Source organism: Peromyscus eremicus, chromosome 1 (genome assembly GCF_949786415.1).
Source record: "Peromyscus eremicus chromosome 1, PerEre_H2_v1, whole genome shotgun sequence".
Classification (NCBI taxonomy): domain Eukaryota; kingdom Metazoa; phylum Chordata; class Mammalia; order Rodentia; family Cricetidae; genus Peromyscus; species Peromyscus eremicus.
Window position 1 is genome coordinate 47,416,219 of NC_081416.1, and position 17,670 is coordinate 47,433,888.

At 39.4% G+C, this 17,670-nt stretch overlaps 1 protein-coding gene across 7 annotated transcripts in view; it reads left to right on the forward strand.

The window, feature by feature from the left end:
- Tle4 (TLE family member 4, transcriptional corepressor) overlaps nt 1-17,670 on the forward strand; it is a 140,039-nt gene that overhangs the window by 110,971 nt on the left and 11,398 nt on the right. For 6 of the 7 annotated variants that reach the window (XM_059260099.1, XM_059260135.1, XM_059260109.1 and 3 more), the window contains 6 exons: nt 9,711-9,830; nt 10,697-10,750; nt 11,167-11,319; nt 12,482-12,614; nt 13,171-13,364; nt 13,872-13,948. In XM_059260099.1, the coding sequence (XP_059116082.1) occupies nt 9,711-9,830; nt 10,697-10,750; nt 11,167-11,319; nt 12,482-12,614; nt 13,171-13,364; nt 13,872-13,948 (731 nt within the window). The remainder of the gene's footprint in view (nt 1-9,710; nt 9,831-10,696; nt 10,751-11,166; nt 11,320-12,481; nt 12,615-13,170; nt 13,365-13,871; nt 13,949-17,670) is intronic. The other variant, XM_059260115.1, reaches the window with a different exon arrangement.

Here is a 17,670-nt window from a genome sequence, read left to right on the forward strand (position 1 = left end):
ACAAATCACTTTTTGTTGAAAAATCTAATCAGCTGTAATTATTGAAAACTAGCTATTCTGTCCCAAAATGAAGACCAGAGGTTCAGATTAACAACCTTAAAACTACTAGGAGCTTATCTTTAAATTGGTTGATTGTTATTCCTTCTATGTTCCTGCAGAAATGCTATCAGATACTGTATAGGACCTTTGCATGAATAACACAGAAGAATATGTATGAGGTTCTTTGGCACTAACACTTAAAAAAAATATATTTAGCCTTCCAAATAGATTAGCATAGTTTACTAGAGAAATAACAACACAAAAAGACCAAGGTAAGGATCCTGATACATTAAGATATGGCTTGCCAAAGCTTAGTTCTAAGTCATTACCCTGCTTTAATTCTTTCAAACAGCTGTTGGAATTATACTGATATTTTGACACACACACAAACAACAACAACAAAACCAGAATATAGCACAAGATGGTTAAGCAATTTGCCATACCAGAAATTTCAGAAATCTTGCCACTTTGGTTTTTAGAACAGTCAGATTTATATACTCCATTAGGTAAGAGTTAGTAGCATTAGTAATATGGCAGTAAGTAAAAGAGTAGTGTAGGCTATATCTTACATATTTTTATTCGTCCAAAAGAAAATTGCTAATATGTATAACTAATTAGTGCAGAATACACATACAAATATTTTAACTATCTTGTTGATGAGAGCAGGGAATTCTTGAAGAGAACAAAAGCACATGACTATGTTAAACTTTGTAAGTCTGAAGACCATTGAATTGAAGGGCACAGGATGGACTGGACAATTAAACATTTGTATGCAATACAAAGTTGTATGTGCTTGGCAAATATTTATTACAGTTGCTTTTAAAATTGTGATAATCAAGGTGATGTACTTGTGTACACACACACACAGACACACAAACACACCCTGAACCATTGCTTCCTCGTGTGGCCTACAACTTGGACCACATACAGGGTGACTGTCAAGTGAGGAAAACTAAGTCACCTGTATAAGAATCAGGCCCATATCTTTGGCATCAAAACATCATGTTCTTGCCCCTGAACTTGCCAGAAAAAGTAAATGTATTTAATGAAATTTCTGGTGCAGAGCCAACATCTTTATTCCAGGAAGAGGAAATAACAGTCAAGAAACCTCAAGAGGACATTAAGATAATGTTCTAATTTAAAATCAATTGTATTGATACCTTATAAATTATTAGGGCATTTTATCCTGACCAAGTAGTATGTAATATTGAGACCATAAAAACAAAGTACAAATGACTAAATATCGAAGTGCTATCTTTCTAGTTCATGAAGGAAAACAATGCATACGCCTTTCGTATTCTAAATACTTTGACTTCTGATGGGAGGGCAAGCTGTAGAATTCATTTATCTCTTTATTTCTTCACTTCATGTATATTCAGTAAACCCTTGTGAGCGAGCCGATAAGTGAGTAAAGATTGTACAGTAGTTTCCACCATTGCCAAAAAGGATTGGCTCTTCATACAAGAGTATTATAATAGATTTTAAGTACCGTGCTCACAACATGAACTCTTCAGTCCTTATTGAGACCTTAGAGTAATGCCTCCACTCTACTCCACCTTCTGGGAAATGAAAACTTCAAGAATTTTAGTAAGTTGTCCTAGGTAATAAGTGATGCAGGCCGGTCTTGAACCCAGGACTATATGACTTTATGTCCACAGTGTAAAAATTGGAGGTGTTGACTCAAAAAATGTTATTTTGATTATATGCAGCAGTTTGTCTTGACCCAAGTTTCTTACTAGAAGAGAAGCAGAAAGACAACAACAACAATTCTGTAAGAGTATGCCCTTCATGAAATGCTACAAAGATAAAACATTGTAGTAACAGTAGACTTCATTATATGGCAATTGTATTAAATATTCTTTTAACAAGGGCAGATCTTCAAAAAGTTCCAATCATTTTTGAAGGTGAGTTTTGATTTATGTTAATTTGAAAAAGCAAATTCTGTGAGATTGTCTGCAGAGTGTGCTTTTTATGACATCCTTAATCAAGCAGGTCGTTTAAATAAAAGTCTTGGTGTAATGAGCAATAAACTGACAACAGTAACTGACTCAGATCTTTGCCACAGTCAATAGCAGTGTGCTCTGAATTTTAGTTAATTTACTAAATCTGCATGTGATGAATTGTCATGTGAGACATGCATTTTGACCAAATGATTTTCATTTTTAAGATATTAGATTTTTCACAACTGAGGTTTATTTATTTGCTCTCTGGGAATATGAATATTTTGGTTAATACTAGTCATTAAAAATATCAATCAGACGCTACTGGGATATGGTACAATGTTTGGTATACATAAATTTATTGGGCTGTCAACTTTATTTCAAAACCTCCTAGAGTATTTGTAAAATGTGCAGTGCTTCATTGTTGAGACACAGCAAAACCATGGCTTTCTGAATTCAGGGGCTGGAGGAGATGGCTCAGTAGTTAGGAGCACTACTACTGAAAAGGGCCTGAGTACAGTTCCCAGCTCCCATGTGACAGCTTACAGTCATTCATAACTCCAGTTTCAGGACATTCATGACACCAGGCATGTCCTCAGTGTGCATACATACCCTCAGGCAAAAGAATAATGTTTATAAAAAGAAAATAAGTCACCATTGTTTGCTTTTGGTATAGATATGCATTTTCAGCTTGTCTAAGAGGTTGCAGAGGAAATGGACATTTGGGAGTTTGGTTGTAACATCAGTAAACGACCTGTGGGTATCTTGGCCCTCCTTTTCTGGCTTCTCTAAACTTACCATGACCTACTCATACTAAGGTGTAAGAGTTCTAGAACTACATTTCAGTAAGAGTAACAGTGTAATTTGTCATCTAAATGATTATTGTTGAGAATAAAAGAAGCCTGGAAAGCAAAGCAAACTATTAATCAGATTTTCATGATGCTCCTTAGCTCTTCATTGTACCTGTTTTCCTGTTTAGAAACTGATTTACTCTTTAGTACCTAGTAGATATGAAGGCAACCACCCATGGCCAGTGAACTTTAGGAATTTTTTTCCACGTTTGTTTGTTGGTTTGTTTGTTTGTTTGTTTGGGCAGGGCACACACCTGCCACGGAGTTTTCACGGAGGTCAGAGGAGGAGGAGTTCCTGTCTTACCTTCCACTATGTGGGTTCCAGATAATAAACTCAGATTGTCAGACTTAGTAGCAAGTACATTTACCTGCTGAGCTATCTTGCCAGCCCAAACTTTTAGGTTTGTTTGGTTTTTTTATCTTAGATGTCCATTCAAATTTTAGCATATTATTTCTGCTTATAATCTGTAAGTGGGCAGGAATGACTTAAGCATAGCACCTTTGTGAATAGAAAGCAGAATTAGTTTGGTGGACATTTGAAATCGAATTAGGAAATCCCATGTGAATATGATATTTTTAGTTCTTTCTCTGCCATATAGAATCAGAACTTTACTATGACTGTTGAAAGATGTGTGTTGGTTAATTGAAATCCTATCATCATGGGCCATTGGAATATCTGTGTTGAGGTGAAGTACTACAAAGTGCCTAGAATAGTCCTCACATGGACCTTCTCCTTTCCAGTCTGTAGTAAATAGAATGGACTAAACCACAGTATACAATGAGGTATCAGCATTACTGTCATTGAGAGGCTAGACTGTGTGCCTAAGACTATTTCTTGAGCTTTGTATAAATTGTTCTTCTTCATCCTCAAAGAAGCCCAGAGTAGGTGAAGATAGTATCTTGTTACCCCAGACTACAAAGAGACTGAGTAAGGGTAAACATCATTCCTGGGGCTATAGGGCTATTAAATAGAAGACTCCATACTGTCTGACTCCAGAAGTGCTCTTGCCTACTATTACAGTGTATGCTCCCTGTTATTAAAATTAGCTAATTATATTAATATGACCTTCTTTGGAGAATACTTTATAGAACTCTTTCCCATACATGCCATCTTTGATCTGGAGGTGGACAGGTGTGGGCCACCCATTTCAAGTTGCTGGAGGTATTAGTGTTCTACAGCAGATTTGGCCAGCAGCCTCCAGAAAATCTAAGGTGGATTTCAAAATTAGATATAAGAATTTTTCCTTTTTGGAAAAGTCTGTTTTATAATACTAAGAGTATCTGTAAAGTACATTTATGCTGCCAGTATAATTGGGGTTTTTCATAGGAAACATAAAAGTTTGTATTTTTTTCCTTTGTAGTCTCTTTGTGCCTGCCCACCCTCCCCTCCCCCCCTTTTTTTTACTTTAAACACATCATTTTGTTTCTTTTCCTGTTAAAAATGGATTTTTTAATGCAGAGCTTTATAAAACATGAACATTCAGAGTATTTTTTACTTCTAAATTGATCTGCTTCTATGACTACCCATGTGTAACATATTGCTTATATTATGATAAATTGTAATGAAAATATTTTCCTGAAAATGTCTAAATGTTTAGATTTATACAGTGCCATGATGGAGTTCTAGTAAGTGTCTTAGATAGTAAGCTATGGAAATAACCAACCTAACTAAGCTTTTATAATAATCAGAGATGTGAAAATAAACTTCTCTAGCAAAAGCATGACTGTCTTTATCATTTTAAGTCTCCCCATTTCTATGTTCAGGTAAGACCCAAGTGCCCATCCAATAGCAGAGTGGTATAGACTTCTAAGCTATGTGGTGAGAACCCATGCCAAGTCAGTTTGACTCCAGAGCAGTTATGTTATTAGGGTGTCACTGATCACTTCAGTATTCATAGTGCAGCTTAATCTTTAAATGCTAGTGATAATTACTTTTTTTTTTTTTTTTTGGTTTTTCGAGACAGGGTTTCCCTGTGTAGCTTTGCGCCTTTCCTGGAACTCACTTGGTAGCCCAGGCTGGCCTCGAACCCACAGAGATCCGCCTGGCTCTGCCTCCCAAGTGCTGGGATTAAAGGCGTGCACCACCACCGCCCGGCTACTTTATTATTTTACTAGCAAAATCAAATGTGTAACTCTGTTCTACAATGAAATTAATACAAGGGTCTGGAGAGATGGATGGCTCAGTGAAATTCTGATCTCCAAAACCCACATGTAAGCAAGGTGGGCATGGTGGCCCCTCTAATCCCAGCATTTAAGAGGAAGACACTCTATTTCTAGAGCAAGTTAGACTAGCACAAATCGTTGGCTCTGAGTTCAGCAAGAGACCCTGCCTAAATAAATAAAGTGGAAAGAGATTAAGGAAGACGCCCAGCATCAAACACCACATACATGAGCACATGCATGCAAACTTAAATACAAATATTCATGTGTAACACACACATGCACACATACAAAAGAAAGAAAGCTGTCCATAAACGAGAGACAGCAATCTTAAGAAAAAAGAAGCTATTTGACTTTACATGGGTGACAATAAATAAACACTAAGACTAAATAGGCATTGTACAGAGTTGGCTCAAGGCCAGTTGTGGTGCACACCTTTAATCCCAGCACTTGGTAGGCAGAGATAGGCAGATCTCTATGAATTTAAGGCCAGCCTGGTTTACAGAGTGAGTTCCGGAATAATCAAGGCTACACAGAGAAACTTTGTCTCACAGAACAAACCAGAAAAACTAAACAGCATTACTTTTTAGCATTAATTTCTGAGAATGTATTCATTATTGTTTAGAAATTGCTTTTTTCCTCTTTTGAAGAAAGTTGAAATGACTGGAAGTAGAGTGTCAGAAGGCTCAGATAGCATTAAGTCCCCCCCACCCACCCACCCACGCACACACACACAGATTCTTTGTGAAATAGCACATTAGTAGAAGGCATCTCATTGGTAAAGGAATAAGATGAAGAGTGGAACTTTGTTTTACAGATCCAAGGCACCCTAGCACATTTTACTCAAATGATATCCTGTGAAATTCATTTAGTGACCTTCTTCAATGTATCTAATGGGTTTTTTCTCTTAGGGAATGTTTTTGTTCCTGAGAATTTTATACACTATATTTTGATCATGTTCATTCCCTACCCCCAACTCCTCAGATCCACCTCTGCCTCCCCAGTCATCCATATGCCTTTTGTGTGTGCATGCTCTTGTAGCTGCTGTGAGTTCCTATGTTGTTGGACCCCAAAGTTTAGGGTCTCAAGTGGGCGCCCCAAGAACCCAGACTCCAGTCCAGTTGATGCAACAGCACGAGGATTTTATTGGCTTCTGTGCAGAAGGGCAAACTCTGCTCCTAAGAGCAAGAGCCGCATCTTACTGCAGCCACATGGGGGTTTTTAAAGGAAAACCCACAAAAGCCATAAGATTACAATTCTCATACAATTTCGTTTCACAAGATCATGGTCTGATCACAGAGTGGGTACAGTCACGTCAGCATGTACAATCTTCCTGAAACTTCAAGGGGGGTATCAGGGCGGGAGTGGAGTTTACACAAAGGTGACAGTGGTCCTTCCTGGAACACCTACAACTATCCCAGTCACAGTTGAGCACATCTCTTAACAGAAATCTTTTTACATTGTTACATTGTTACAGGGGAGGTTGAGTAATGATTGAGTCAAGTGGCCCTTGGAACTAGATTTCTTTTTAGTTCCTTATTTCCTGGGGCTTGAAGTTTCTCTCTTCCTGAGGCTTGGGGGTATAAGCCTGAAGGGTTAGGGTCTTTCAATGTAAAGCTGTTATGTCCAGAAAACAGTTTCCATTGTGTCTGTCAGCCTTCTCGGCCAATAGATCCCTGAACCTTGAAGGGGTGGGGTGTAACACAGATGTTTCATTTAGGTTTGAGCACTCCAAAGTCTCTCACTCTCTGCATATTGACCAGTTAGTTGTAAGTCTGTTAATTGCCACCTCTTGCAACAAGTAGCTTCTGTGTTGAGGATTGAGAGATTTTGCTGACCTATGAGTATAGCAATAAGGGATTGAGTCATCTTAATGCTATGTGTATTTTAGAAGGATATTAATAAATTCTTCCCCAGGGCCTATGACCTACCTAGCCACAGGTTCTTAGCTTCATTGATAGTGCCAGCTATGAGTTCTTTCTTGTAGAACAGACCCTAAATCCAATCAGAAAGTAGTTGATTACTCCCTTAACAGTCATGCCACTGTTGCACCAGTGGCCATCTCTGGCCAGGCAGGTAGTTATTGTAGCTTACAAAGTTTACAGGTGAGTACAAATTACATTTCTTCTCTGGAAACATACATTGTTCCCTCCAGCACTGTAAAAACTAGCCAGTAGAGATGAAGCTTCAAGTTTAGTATTAGCTTGATTTCATCATATTCTATGACTCACTGTGTGGTGTCTTTAGCAATAGGGTCTTACTGTCATTTTCTGGGTGGTAACCAAGAACAATGGGAATAACCTGTAATGCTTAGGAGTCTATGGGATTTCATTGGCCAACAACTCAAAGAGGTTAATCATTCCTGGTACTGGGTTTTTATTTGGTAATGGTATCTAGTTAGGGATCCACTCCCCATTTTAAGGTACCTCCATTTAAACCCTTTTTATGTATGTATACATTTTAGGAAGCTTCTATGTGATATTTTCAAAAGACTGTCAGCTGTTAGTTATCTCTTCCCAAATTCCCTACTCTACCCTGCCCTCCCACTTCCCACCCATTTAATTATCTCAGGGGTTTTGAACTAGATTGAAACACATGTCCGGGGGTCATGTGGAATTTTTTATATTTAAAAACATTCCTGGCCAGTTCTATGCTGCCCACCTTGCTGGGTGCCCCATCTCGGGAGCTATAGTCTGAAGTAGGAAGTAGTTTTCTAAACAAGCAGCAGTCTAGTTGTTGCACATGCTCCATTCACTGAATGAACAGCAGCATATTGAGGGAACAACAGGAAGAGAGTAACTACTTCTGCCTGGAAGCATCTGAGGAAGCTTTAAAAACTGACCTTAAGAGTTGGTTTTTATGCTGGAAAGGACTTTTCAAAGATACTGAGCAAAAGGACACTTCTGTAATCCCATGGAGAAAGTCTACAGATGCCGTGAAGATACGTAGAACTCTGAGGATCATGCTCCATGCGCTGATGGAGGGGGGCAGGATCAGGACTATGGATTGGGACTTGTAGAGGGGCTTTGGAATACAGCCAAACTCAGGAGTTCAAATATCTTTCCTTGGTTGTAGGAAACCAGTTGCCTTCTTAAAAGAAGAGTAAGGGTAGATCACTGCATCTATTTTGGGGAAATAGAAAATTCCAGAAGTATAGAGAATGTATTAAGGGTGATTTCTAGCTAGGAAGCTCTGGCTAGAAACTAATGGTCTTCATGTGTGACTTCAGTAGCCATAAAAACACACTAAATTGGGTTTGGTAAGAGTGTAAAGCAAAAATGTCAAGCCTATGACTTAGAAGGCAACTGGAACTACTTATAAGTTAATTACCTAGTCTCCTTTTAAAATTGTTTGGGAGCTGGTGATGTAGCTAAATGGTAGAGAGCATTCGTCATGTGGGAGGCCCTGGGTTAGATTCCCATCACCATGAAAACAAATAACAAAAATCAGAAATAGCTTAGCTTGTGGTGGTTTGTTTTAGTCTTTGTCCTTACTGAATAATGCCCAGAGTCTTTTCTGTCATTTAGTCCAAAGTTGTGTGGGGATTGGGCTGGTGGTTGGGGTAGAGTATGTGTGTGGAGGTTAGTAAACAACTTGAGGTTTTTATCCTTGCCTTTCTCCTTTTTTGAAACAAAGTTTCTTGTTTGCTGCTGTGTATAGCAGGCCAGCTGGCTTCTAGTCTTCTGAGATTCTCTTGTCTCTACCTTCCATCTCCCTGTAGAAGGACTGGAGTTAGAGGCACATTCCTTCCAGATTCACATGGGATTCTAGAGAGGAGCACTGAGGCCACTGGACCATCTCCCTAGCCCATGGCACTGGCAGATTCTTGAGGGTAGTTTTGGTCTTCATTTTTCCATCCATAGTTTTAAGCTAGCATATATGTGCTCAGTAATCATCTGACTTTCATGACAGAGAACCACCTTTCTCAGGCTTCAAATCTTGTCACCAATGTAGGAACACCTCAGGTTAAGTGCCTATTGAAAGAACAGATGTGACATCTGTGGCCTGAACCTAAGGCACATAACCCCTTACTGTGGTCTCCTGAGACATGAACCCACTTCCTCTGCTCTGGCCACAGTGACTTTAGGGTTTCCGGAAACAAAATGCAGAAATACAATTGATGTTTGCAGGGATTTTTTTTTCTCTCTCTCTCCTTGCTTCTGCATGTTCCAGGCTGTAGATGTAAGCTGAGGAAAATATTCTGTGACTATGATCTATATATCACATGACCACCACATTTGGTTGTTCAAATCCTTAGTGATTAGTTTTCCCCGTTTAAATTTGTTTTAATTGAAAAATTACTGGTTATCCTTTAAGCTCTACTGCATTCAGTTTCTCTATGGGAGTTTTAAATACAAAACAAAACAAAGAAAGCCAGCCTGTCTTTCCCTGGGTGCTATTTCTTGTGTTTTCTCCCTTTCCAAACTTTGTGAAAGTCTTAAGCAGCATGCTTGAGGTACTTGAGACCAGATCTGCTCTTTAGAGTTTGTACTCAGCCTAAATCCTTTTTATTCTTTCTTCTACTCATCTTTCTGCTTTGTTTTTCTCTTTTTCTTTCCCCAGTACCTCTGTCTTTCTCCTTTCATCTCCTCCTCTGTCTCCTGTCTCCTCTTAATAGCTTCCCAGGCATGTACTATAGAACAACAACAAAAAACAAATTGTTTAAATGCTCTCATAAGTAAATGATCTATTTCAATCCTGCTTCTATTTCTAATTCCAGAGCTCTTCGGTATCCCCATCAGCCAGTTTCCGAGGTTCTGAGAAACACAGGAACTCTACAGACTATTCTTCAGAAAGCAAAAAACAGAAAACAGAAGAAAAGGAAATTGCAGCTCGCTATGTAAGTTCATCCACCTTTTCTTTGGAGGAGGTTAATTTGTCTTGTTCTTTATCAGCTGGTAATTTTAACCATTATCAGCCAATACTAGAATATAGGATAAACAATGTGCTTTAAGAGATTTTTTTTAATGTATGGTACGTATAGCTGTATCTCAAGCTATCTCCATCAACTAGCTGAAGCTGTGTGTGTGTTTATGTTTATGTGCACAAACATACATGTATGCGTGTACGTGTGTATGCATGACCACAGTGCTTTCCTCTAGCACCTAATCTAAGATCTGGGTATACTAGGTTATTATTTCTGTTAGGGTAGTTTATTCCAGAACTTTATGTGGTTAGCTTAGACATCTACAATGTCCTTCACATGAATTGAAGCTCCTTTTCCTGTAGTGTCTAGGCAGGTCCCATAAGAGAAGGGAGCATGCTAGATAGGAAGTGTGGAGCTGCTTCCTATCAGCTGGTTCCCTATAGGACTATGGGCTTCACAAGAAGCTCAAACTTTGGATTTTTACTTCACATTTAACCATGCAATGACTTACTCAGATTTTTTAACTGCTGCCAGACCAAACCATACCCCACCACACTTGTAGTCTGTGTTTAGGTGAGTGTGAAAGTTTGTGTTCTGTGTTTTACAATAATAAGCAAGCTGTTGTACTCCATTTTTCAAAAATAGAAAATGGAATCATTTCCTAGCTCATAACATCAACATGAAGAATAAAGAAGAGTACATTGTAAAATGTTTTAAGTCTGTTTGGTACAGTATTCATCACATAAGGACCTGGTGTGGGCACATAAATGTAGTGAAAACTGTGATGTTGCTTGTTTTTACTGGAGGGTGGAGATAATGTTTCTCACTTCTCTGTGCAGGACAGTGATGGTGAGAAGAGTGATGACAACTTAGTAGTTGATGTGTCCAATGAGGTATGTTTGTGGCTAGCTTCACTTCCTGCTGCTCTGCAGCTGTAACAAAGGCTAGTGTCCTCCTTAGGAGAAACTATTACTGACTTTATACATTGCTGTGCCTTTCAAAAGTGCTGTTCCTTCCTTTCAAATGCCACTATCCTTTTTCACCACAAGAAATTCGCAGGTGTCAGTGGTCACCCTACTGACTATATTGATGCTCCTTGCAGATTAATGAACTTTTTGATTTTTGTTTTTGTTTAGAATCTGACCTCAATACCAGATGTTTCCTTTAGCAATTTCAGTTAAGTTTGTTATCTTTTTCAGAACATTTTGTACTTTTAAGCAAGCTATTAAGTACTTTCAGTTAGAATAGTACCCCAGTCAAGGACCTGGGTGCTGTGAGTCAGTTGTGAGTCTTAAATTTTTCTTTGCAGGATCCATCATCCCCTCGAGGAAGCCCAGCACATTCCCCCAGGGAGAATGGCCTAGACAAGACACGCCTCCTCAAGAAAGATGCCCCCATCAGCCCCGCCTCTGTTGCATCTTCCAGCAGTACCCCTTCCTCCAAATCCAAAGAGCTTAGCCTTGTAAGCTGCCCCATTCTTAACAGAATTGCCACTTACAAACTAGTTGTTGGATTTTGATTTTTCAATTTTTATGTATTTCATATTTTTCCATAGGGCTTGGATTTCCAAATGATGTGTGTGTTTCAGATATAAGTTTAATTAGAAAAGATGTTTTGGAACAGAAAGGTTAACTGAATTGATGGTATTTGCTTACTGAGTCTTTCTGTAAGTCTAAGAGAGAGATAATGGATGAAAAAGAGAGAAAAACATCTTAGTAAAGTTGAAAACAACACACTGGCATTAGAGAGGTGGTCTTATTGTCTGTAGTTTGTGGTGAACTTGTTTGGGCTTTCAGTCATTTTATTACTAGCTGCATTTGAATTGCCCAGCTATACACAGCTGCGATAATTTTAGCTTCTGCCTCAGAAGTATCCTGTCACTTAGAAAAAGTCTGTTTTGACTCAACACAAATGCCAGATTGAACTGCCTACTAGTCTAGTCAAGGTACTGTCCCTAAACCTACTCATGTAGCTGTGGAGTTGATTGCATTTGTGTGGGGCAAATCCTCTTTCTTTTTAAACTTCACCACTTATTTTCATTTTTTTAAAAAGCCATATATAGTTTTCAGTGACCTTTTGAATTCACAGATAAATGATAGGAAGATTCTTCTGTTTGTGTGCAGATACAGAATATATGTGTGTAGGATGGAAAGAAAGCCTGATTAAGGTTTGGGTTTAACTCCTTTGTCTTTTCTTCTGGAACTCTGGTTGTCTCTTCATGACCTCTCCTTTGTATTATGGGTTCCATGATGATTCATGTGTGGCTGTTTTCTGAGAGGATCAAGTCAGATAGAGAACTTCTTAATATGTGAACAGTGTGTTAAGAGGCTGACATAACCATGGCCACCAGTATGTGGCCCACAATCTGAATTCATGGTTGGTAAATTTCTTTGGCCTCTGACTGAGATCAGGCTCCTAAAAATGACTCAGATCAGCTTCAGTTCAGGTCTTCCTAAACTCTACCTTCCTGGTTCTTTGCCAGCTACTTTTAATCAATGCAAGATATAAGAGAAGCTGAAGGAATTCTTCAACTTCTTTTTTTGTTTTGTTTTGCTTACTGTTTTAATATTAAAGTAACTCTTAAAATCATGTTCTCCTGGGTGATGTACTCTGTCTCTTACTAGAATGAAAAATCTACTACTCCTGTTTCAAAATCCAATACTCCTACTCCACGAACTGATGCACCTACCCCTGGCAGTAACTCTACTCCCGGATTGAGGCCTGTGCCTGGAAAGCCACCAGGTGTGGACCCCTTAGGTTAGTAAGGGGGAAAGTGTTGTATATTTATTTATACTTCTGTTTTAAAAAAGACTTAAATCTGTTTTAAGTGACTTAAGTAATGTAATCTGTTAAAAGTAGTGATGACCAGCACTGACTGTTAGGAAAAGTAAATATTCCAAACTAACCATGTGGCCCCACCAATGTCTAGCAGAGGTTAAGTGTTCAGAAAAATGGGATGGATGATTGAACCACTCCAAAGATTGAATGATTTTGAGAATAGTAAAAATGAGTTCATTTGAATTATGGATTATATATATATATATATATATATATATATATATATATATATTTTTTTTTTTTTTTTTTTTTTTTTTTTGGTTTTCCAAGACAGGGTTTCTCTGTGTAGTTTTGCGCCTTTCCTGGAACTCGCTTTGGAGACCAGGCTGGCCTCGAACTCACAGAGATCCGCCTGCCTCTGCCTCCCAAGTGCTGGGACTAAAGGCGTGCGCCACCACCGCCCGGCTGGATTATATTATTAACCAAGTGAACAATGTGCTACTACAGTTTTCTGTGTTCTTGTTTTTCTCTTCAGCATCTAGCCTGAGGACTCCGATGGCTGTACCTTGTCCATATCCAACCCCCTTTGGGATTGTGCCCCATGCTGGAATGAATGGGGAGCTGACCAGCCCTGGAGCTGCCTATGCTGGACTACACAACATCTCCCCACAAATGAGCGCAGCTGCAGCAGCAGCCGCAGCTGCAGCAGCCTATGGAAGATCACCTGTGGTATGTTTACCGCTTTTATAGATTAGAATTTGGGAACACACAGCATTGGCTTGCATTCTTTTTAATGCAGTTTATATAATACAAAGTATTTATCAAAGAATCTGAGTGTTTTTTTTATAAATTAAGATACATGGATTATGTCTTGATTATTTTCTTTGAGAAGATGAGAAAGTTTATGACTTCTTAAAATATAGTTGTCATTTTGATATTTTAAACTACAAAATTGGGCCACAAGGAGAAAAAATATGGTGAAGCCTTTGTTACTGTAATAAGTTTCAATAATCAGTAGTGTAATATTTTTGTATTCTCCAGTCCTGAATAAATGACCATTAAATCCTAAGCATCCTGTCATTTTACCAATAAATACTTCTATAAATGTCTCTAAAATCTTATTTTCAAATGATCTGTTTTCCTAGACTTGAGGTGCCATGTTGTGCAAGGTAGAGCAAGTATGAATCTGGGTTTGTTTTTTCTTTTTTGTTTTGTTTTCCATGGGGACAATATTAGGTGGGATTTGATCCACACCATCATATGCGTGTGCCAGCAATACCTCCAAACTTGACAGGCATTCCAGGAGGAAAACCGTGAGTACCTTTTATCTCTTTGGATTCGTTGTACCAAGCTCTGATCCCTGCTTGACTTTTGGAATTTGGGCATTGCTGAATACTAATAGGGCTTCATAGTATTTTTCATTTTCTCTTAGCAAAAGACAAGGCATAAGGTGGAGTTTGGTGTTTTCAGTTTAAAATCAAGCCTTCACATAAAAATGTAAGTTGTGAAGGCAGCTCTGGCAGTCAGGGCTTCTCCATGTCTGTTGCTGATTTTAAGGCAGTTGTTGTTCAGAAAGTGTGATGTTTATATGCAAACTTAGATGATTAGAATTTGAACATGTAGAGAACAGACACGCCAAATTTCAAAAAAAAAATCAGGACAGTCTTCTGCTCAGTTCTATTTCCAGAAAAGGTAGTTTGCTCATTTGGCTTCTTTACTGTGAGCTGAGCATTTGGAATGTCTGTTCACACTCCCCTGGAGCGATAACAGACCAAGTACAACATACCTCTTCCAGCCTCTTTTTCTACATTCTAGTCTTACCACATCCCATTCCACAGTCTTGGTTTCAGTATATTTGCACTCTCCTCACCCCCCCCCCCCCCAACTACCTAATACAGTTCTAATTGGATTGGTCTTCAAAGAAAACTTTTAAAGTAAGTATTTGGCTCCTAAAAAAAAAAAAAAAAAAACAGAAAAGAAAAAAAAAACCTTTTTTCTTCCTTCTTAGGAAACACCCTTGCACACACAAACAGATCAGTCTTTGATTGACATCTTTGCTGTGTTGTACCTACCATGCATATGCTGCATCCCCAGTCTTGACTATCCAGACATGACTGAGTAGCCCCTGAAGACTCCTTCTCCCAGAGGCTCCACTGGCTGCTTGTTTGTGTGTCATTTATTCTCACTCCTCTATCAGCATTTTCTACGACTCACCTTCTCACTTCAGGTCTCTGTTAGATGCCCTCTTACAGCATTATGCCATAACTGTCTTTAAATAGCATCCCTCTCTGCCTTCCTCCCTACTATCATTTTCCTCCGTCTAATTTATTTTAATATAGACTTTCACTGTGTACCCCAAGCTGGTGTTGAATTTGTTGATCCTTCTGCCTCCACCTCCTAAGTGCTAGGTTGGTAGTACAGAGGGGCACCATCATGCCTAGCTTTTAAATGCTTACTTATAACCATTGTCTGCTTCTCCCCACTTAAATATGAGTTCTTTAAAAGCAGGACAGAATGGGTTTTTAATTTTGTTTTGTTTTTTTTTTTAATACAATTTTCAGAAATGCATTGATTCACAATTGTGGGGTTGAGAAATCCCAATTGGTATAAGTTATCTGTATCTGGCCTTCTCTCTGCCCCCCCCCTTCTAAATTTGTTTTCCATTTTACATATCAACCACAGTTCCCCCTTCCTCCCCTTCTCCCATTTGCCCTCCCCCAACCCCCAACCCCATTCACTTCTCAGAGAGGGTAAGGCCTCCCTTAGGGAGTCAATAAAGTCTGGCATACCAAGTTGAAGGCAGGGCCCAGCTCCTTCCCCCTGCATCAAGGCTGAGCAAGGTATCCCATCATAGGAAATGGGCTCTTTTAAAAGCCAGTTCATGTACCTTGGATAAGTCTTGGTCCCATTGCCAGGGGCCCCACAAACAGATCAAACCACACAACTCTCACCCACATTCAGAGGGCCTAGTTTGGTTCCATGCAGGTTCCCCAGCTGTCAGTCCAGAGTCTATGAGTTCTCACTAGCTCAGGTCAGCTGTCTCTGTGGATTTCCCCATCATGATCTTGAAGCCCCCCCGCCTTGCTCCTATAATCCCTCCTCCCCCTCTGGTGCTTGGCTGTGGATCTCTGCATCTGCTTCCGTCAGTTACTGAAAGTAGATTCTATGATGACAATTTGGGTAGTCAGTCACCAATCTGATTACAGAAGGCTAGTTCAGGCACCCTCTCTACTATTGCTAAGAGGCCTAGCTGGGGTCATCCTTGTGGGTTCCTGGGGATTTCCCTAAGACCAGGTTTCTCCCTAACCCCATAATGGTTCCTTCCCTCTGTCAAGATAGCTCTTTCACTGCTCTCCCTCTCTGTCCCTCCCCCAACTCGACCCATCATGTTTCCCACCCCCTTTCCCTTTCCTAGGGCGATCCCTGTGTGTCCCTCTTAAGGTCCTACTTTTACCTAGCTTCTCTGCAGTTGTGGATTGTAGCCTGGTTATCCTTTGCTTTGTGTCCAATATCCACTTATGAGTGAGTACATACCATGTTTGTCTTTCTGGGTTTGGATTACTGCACTCAGGATGATTTTTCTAGTTCCATCCATTTGCCTACAAATTTCATGATGTCATTGTTTTTTGCCGCTGAGTAATACTCCATTGTGTAAATATACCAAATTTTCTTTATCCATTGTTTGGTTGAGGGACATCTAGGTTGTTTCCAGGTTCAGCCTTTTTTTAAATGCAATATATTTTGATCATATTCTTGCCCTACCCCAACTCCTCTCAGAGCCTCCCTACCCACCCAACTTCATGTTCTTTCTTTCTCAACAAAACAAAACAAACAAAAAGTACACACACACACACACACACACACACACACACACACACACACACACACACAAATACAGATTCAATATTGTACTGGCCAACATGCTTCTGAGCATGAGGCCTGCCCTGCTGAATGATTGATACATTCAGTATCGCTGCATTGAAGATTTTCCCTCTCAGCAGCTATCAATTGTAAATAGCCTCTTCCTTAATTGTGGGACTCTGTGCCCACTTCCCCTTTTCTATGCAAGTCTTGTGCATGATGTCACAGTAGCTATGAGTTCATATATCAGTTCAGAGCATCAGCTCTGTTGTGTCAGAAAATGCTATTCCCTTCGAATCATCTACTACCTCTGGCTCTTAGATTCTTTCCACCTCCTCTTCCACATAGATCCCTGAGCCTTGATGGGAGGGGTGTAATACAGACATCACATTTAGGACTGAGCACCCCAAAGTCTTTCACTCTGCACATTGTTCAGTTGTGGGTCTCTACGTTAATTACCATCTGCTACAAGAAAGCATCTTCTCTGATAAGGGCTGAGCAATGCACTGATAAGTATCTGTGGGTATAACAGTATGTCATTAGGAATTGTTTTATTGCTGTGTTCATTTAGCAAAATAATAGCTAGTAGGGTTTCCCATAAGGCCCATGACCTATCTGGTCTCAGGTTCTTGGCCTCATCAACAGTGTCAGCTATGAGTTCCATCTCATAGAATGTGAACCTTAACTTTAATAAGAAAGTAGTTAATTATTCCCATAAGATTTGTGTTTCTATCATATCAGTGGATATATTTTCCAGGCAGGTCGCTATTGTAGCTCAGAGGGTTCATAGCTGAATGAGATTGTAGCATATATAGTGCTTTCCAGAACTATGAACACTAATCAGTAGGAGATGAAGCTTCTAGTTGGGCAGCAGCTCAATTTTTGCATATTCACTGGCATAAGCCTGTGGTGTCGTCAACAATAGGGCCTAACCATCAGGTTGTGGGTGGTAAATAATAGCACTGACAATAGCCTATAATGTTGGCCAGGGGTAGGGTTGGCTATATGATGCCTTTTAATCAAAGAGTTGTAACACATTCCTGGTACTGGGGGTTTTGTTTAGTAGCAGATGATGTCTAGTTGGAATATTAACCTCTACTATTAATGTGGTTAACTCCATTTAAATTCCTTTTATATATGTATATATTTTAGGAAGCTTCTACAGTAGTAGGTT